The 5,321-nt window shown below is 57.7% G+C and overlaps 1 protein-coding gene across 1 annotated transcript; it reads right to left on the reverse strand.

Moving 5' to 3' along the window:
- Positions 1 to 1,460: 1,460 nt before the first annotated feature.
- On the reverse strand, positions 1,461 to 2,147 carry GUITHDRAFT_48795 (hypothetical protein; the record flags this gene model as incomplete). The annotated part of the gene is made up of 1 exon (XM_005836115.1): positions 1,461 to 2,147. A coding segment is annotated over one exon (687 nt), but the record flags the coding sequence as incomplete, so codon positions are not given.
- Positions 2,148 to 5,321: the final 3,174 nt, after the last annotated feature.

A 5,321-nucleotide genomic window follows, 5' to 3' on the forward strand; every position in this document is an offset into this window, starting at 1 on the left:
TTTTACTCCTCGAACATATGATTCTGGAAGTCCGTCCCTGCCAACCAGCCCGTCAAGTCCTCCTGTCTTCTTCACCTCCTCCTCCCTCTCCTCCTCCCCCGCTTCCTTCCGCCCTCCCTCTCTCCTCCTCCCTCCTCTCCTCCCTCTCCTCCTCCCCCTCTCCTTCTCTTTGCCTTCCTTCCACTCATCTTCCCCCTATCTGCTTTCCTTTCCCCTTCCTGCCCTTCTCCTCCCTCGCCTCTTCCTCCCACTCCTCCCGCTACTCTCAACCCGCTCTCCTCACCGTCTATCTCGTCGTCTCCATAAAGATATTCCTTCACCAGCCAGTGGGGACGATGAGGCTGAAACATCCAGTGAGAAGGGAGGAGGAGGAGGCAGAAGGAGGAGGAGGAGGAGGAGGAGGAGGAAGGAGGCTGATCTATTGCATGATAGATGGGAAGCGAAAGAGATGATGTTGAGAAGGAACGACGGAGGAGAGAGAAGGGATGGATTGACGGCAGGGGGCTAAAAGAGGAGGAGAGAGGAGGGAGGAGGGAGGAGGGAGGAGGGAGGAGGGAGGAATCACTTTCTACCTGAACAACATAATCGGTGACCAGAGACCTTGCGTACTCCTCCTCGTCGCTGCTGGAGTACCTGGAGGAGGTGGAAGGTAAGCAAGAGAGAGGGAGGGGGGAAGGACGGGAGGGAGGGAGGGAGGGAGGAAGGATGAGGGAGGGAGGGAGGGGCAGTTGCTCATACTTCGCCTTCCCATCTGAGAAAGAATCGTCGGGGATGTTACCCAAGTCAAGATCCTCGTCATCATCCACCAGCCCCAGCCGCAGCCTGTTCCTCTGCTTCCTCGACCTCCCCAGGTGCTGCGAGCCCGGCAGGTCCCGCACGTCGAAGGATGCGTCCCTGTGGTGATCTGGGCCCAGCAGCTGCTCGTGACCCTTCCATGCTCTCTTGCAGTACTTGTCATACAGCCTCTCCCCCGGACGATCCTTCTCCTTCCTCTCCTCCCTCTCCAGCACCCCGTAGCCGAAGAAGAGGTCGAGCTTCAGCGGAGGAGGAGGAGGAACGACCCCTTCGCTGACCTTCCACTGCTCAATCAGCTGGTCCTCCTTCACCCGCGTGATGGGGCTGAACGGAGAGCCGAATCTCTTTATCTTGTTCGCTATCCTCTGCTCGCACCCGAACGCCAGGTTGTGAAACAATCCCGACGCTACTTGTATCCTCCTTCCGAACATCCCTACGACTGGCACCGCCACCATGCAGTTCCCATGGTTCCCCTGCCCCGTCTGTCCCATGTCGCTGCTTCCCATCACTCGTACTTGCCCGTCAGTGGTGACCACCAGTGAGTGCTCCGACCCGCATGCGATGTCGACGGCGCGGTCGAGCACAGTCTCGTCCTCAAGACCCGCAACGAAGGCCAGCTCCTCGGGCAGGAGGTGGTCCGTCTCTGATCCCTCCGACCACCTCAGCCCCAGCTGCCCCAGCTGGTTCTTGCCGAACCCGAACAGGGTCCCGTTGGTGAGCAGGACGAGAGTGTGTTCGTCCCCGCATGCGATTTTTCTGATCTCGCAGCCGTCAAAGAAGCTGACCCTCGTCATCCTCCTCCTGTCCTCCTTGTCCCCTAGCCCCAACTGCCCGTTGCTGTTGCTCCCACACGCGTACAGTCTCCCTCCTTCCGTCGCAATCATGCAATGCAGCGACCCGCACGCCACCACTGTCGCTCTCGCCGCGCCTCCTTGCTCCTCTGGCAGCTCGATCACTCGAGGTTCGCAGAACATATCATAACCCTCTTTACACCCGCCCGCCCCTTCCACCACCTGTATCCCCATCCCCAGCTGCCCCTTTCTGTCCCATCCCCATCCCACCACCTTCCCTCCCTCCAGGATCGCGAGCGAGAAGTCCCATCCCGCGGCGACGCACAGCACGTTCTCTCCGCTGAGCGCTGGCACCAAGCAGGGCGACCGATCGCTCATCCTTAAGTCCGTGCCTCCCCTGCCCAGCTGCCCGACCTCGTTGGCTCCAGCAGAGAAGAGCATCCCCCTCCCTGTCCCCTCCTCCTCCACCAGGAACAGCGTGTGGAAGAGCCCGACAGCGATCTGAAGGATGCTCGCCCCGTCCAACCCACGGACGCGGCAAGGAGCCGGCACGTCGTCGGGATCCACATCGCAGACACTCTTCATCTCCTGCACCACCTCCTTCCACCTGCTCCCCAGCATTTCCCTCGCCTCCTCCTCGTTCAACTCGTCCAGGGGAGACTGTCCCGAGGCCTCGTGCCTCAGCCCCAGCCCCAGCTGCCCGAACTTGTTCGACCCGAACGCCAGCACGACGTTGGGATTGTGCAGGCAGACGAAACTCTGCATGCCTCCTGCGTAGATGGCAGAGATCCTGCCATGAAAGGGAGTACCTGCTCTGAAAAGGGGATGTGAGATCGCAAAAGTCTGTTCAGCCTCATAGGGCAGTCCCAGCTGTTTGTCCAGGTTGCTTCCCCACAAGAGCAGCTGCTCCTGACACTCTCTCATCTCCTCTGCTGACTGTGGGTGATGAATGTTTCTCCGCACATACGCTGCGTTCCTCTTCCTTGCCAGGTATTCGATTTCAACCTGCCAACACACCCTGAGTGAGAGCAGGGCAGGAGGAGGGAGAGGAGAGGAGAGGAGAGGAGAGGAGAAGGGAGGGGAAGGGAAGATGGGAGGAGGGAAGGGGAGGGAAGGGGTGGGGAGGGGTGGAGGAGAACTCAGAGGACCAGGTGAGAAGACAAGGGTTGAGGGGCAGGAGGACAAGGAGGAGGTGGTCTGACCATCTCCAAGACAGGGGGGAGGGTGTCGGGGATGTAGGTCATGTCAACGACGTAACCGTAGTCAGGTCGCTTCTGTATGTAGCAAGGCATCTCCACCGGCCCGTCGCCTACCCATGGATCGATTTCTGACTCCCCGTCCACGTAACGCTCCCTCGCTGCCTCCCTCCAGGGCTCCTCGACTCGCTTCTGGGTCTTGAAGTAGTCCATGTTCGGCATGTTCTGGTGCTTCAGATTCACTGGGATGTGGAAACCCTCGACCTCGATGCTCTTGTCCTTGCCTTGAATACTCTGAGAGATGTTGTACATGAACTCCTGCTCCTGTCTCGCCTCCTCCTCCCTCTCCAACTTCTTCGCATGGGCCATACTCACTGACCGCCGGTACTCACGGGACTCTTCGTCCGCCTCGTCATCCTCCGGGACTCTCTTGTCCAGCCCCGTCGATCGGATCAACTCCGGTATATGCCGTCTCTGCCACTCTGCCATCCTCGTGTCGTTGTACTTGAGGAACACTGAGCATCTGGACTCGACCATGTCGATCAGCTGCCTCGCCATCGTGTGCAGGACCCTCCAGTGTTTCGTCACTTGCGCAAAGGTTCGCAGCTGCTCGAGCTCTGGGGAATTGCTCTCATTGAACGAGTGCTCCTTCAGCAAGTTCTCCTTGCACATGAGCACCGGGTTCACTCGCTTGTACCGCTTCGGCAGCATCCTCCCATACTGATCGCGGTCCTCAAACCCTGCAGCAGAATCTTCCGAAGCGGGGAGGTCGAGGTCGTCGAGACAAGCTTGCAGTGGGTCATCTGTGCTCTCGTCCTCCTCCTTCCGCATCTGCGCTATCCTCTGCTTCAACGCTGCTTCCTCTGACCGACAGTTCTCACGCTTCGCCACCTCCATGCAAATCTTCCTCGCAGTCTCTCTTTGCGGCAGGTTCTCCCCGCCCACGTCCTCCAACAGCTCGAGGAAGACCTCTGCTCCTCTCCTCTTGACGTCAATCGTTCCTTGACTCCTCGCCGCATCCTCCTGCTCTTGAGCAAACTTGTCCGCCCCCGGCCCATGCCACTGGTCCAACGACACAAGATCCTCCGGCCGTCCAATCAGCCCAGGAATCTGTCGCACATCCTCCCCCCACTGCAGCGGTCGCACACCAGGGCCCCTCCTTTCGCTGGTCTGTAAGGAGTTGAAGAAGTCTGCATTCTCTTCCAAGATCAGCTGATCCTGCTCTTTGAGCCTTTTATCATAGATGGGGATCCGGATCGCGGGTGGACCTTTGGCAGGGTCGTCCTCGATGCTATCAACCTCATAGATCCCTCCAGGAGCGTACTTGGGCTCCTCCTCCTCCTCCTGCGCTAGGTTCTCGTCGCCAACCATGCTCCCCGTCCTCAATATCTGCTCGGAGATGACCTGATGCAGTTCTGCCTCGGTATCCTCCACCATCTCCTTCTTGGTCTTGCGGTGCTTCTTCATCAGCGTCTTCTCACGGCTCATCCTTGCCTTCCTCTCCTCCTGCCCCTGAATCATCTTCATCTCCACCTGACTGCTGTACGACCCGAATGCCCTCGAACCACCTCGGATCCTTTGCAGCGGCGGAAGCGACGAGAGGAGAACTTTTGTGAAATCTCCTCTGCAGCTGTGAACCTTCTCCTCAACTGTCAAGGAATGTGCGATGGAGGAAGGATGAAAGCACATTTGTAGAAAGAGGAGGAGAAACAAGGTCAAGAATGTGGCAGGCTTCATCGTTGCTTGCCCCTTGTGTGCTCTGTCATGCCTCCCGCACTCCCAACGTGCTACTCATCTCGTCCAGCCAAATCCCTGTGGGCTCTTCCATGAGAGAGTGATTTGTAATGCACGCTACTTTCTAATTGATGACATCTGGTACGCAACTGCTCCTCTCCAACAACGTTTTCACTCCTCTACCGCAATCCCATTCTTCTTTGATTCCACCTGCAAACAGAACTTGGTTCAACAAGAGGAAGACAGATTACAGGCATGTGTCTCAGTTTCTCCATTCTGAACTTCCATCCCTTTCGGAACCCTGCTTCGCATCTCGTTCCGACCTCCTCCTCCTCCTCCTCTCTTCCACAACACAATTGATCCGGATTCTACACCATTCGGTCGTTCCGTCTTCCCCTATCCGGGCTCCTTTGGTCCTCCCATTCTTTCGACTCCATTTCTAATGTTCACTCCCTATCTCTCCACCTTCGAAAACAATATTTATGATTAACTTTCGATTCATGTGCATCTGTCGACGACTTCCTCCCTCTTCCCTTGCTCCGTTCTACTCCAAACCTAAATCATTTCCTGATCTCCCGTCAAACTTTCTCTTCTTCTCCTCTCTACTTTTCTTCTCATAACCTCCTCCTCCTCCTCCACCACCACCACGAGGTGGTATTTTTCAATATTGGGGGGTTGGGGGGGGGGGGGGGGGGCTGGCTGCTTTACGGGGTTAGTGGGGGGGTGGGGGGGAGGTGGGGTGGGGTGGGGTGGGGGGGGGGGGGGTTTGGGGGGCGGCGAAACACAGAAAATACTAAAAAAGCAA

Source organism: Guillardia theta, assembly GCF_000315625.1.
Source record: "Guillardia theta CCMP2712 unplaced genomic scaffold GUITHscaffold_19, whole genome shotgun sequence".
Taxonomy (NCBI): Eukaryota; class Cryptophyceae; order Pyrenomonadales; family Geminigeraceae; genus Guillardia; species Guillardia theta.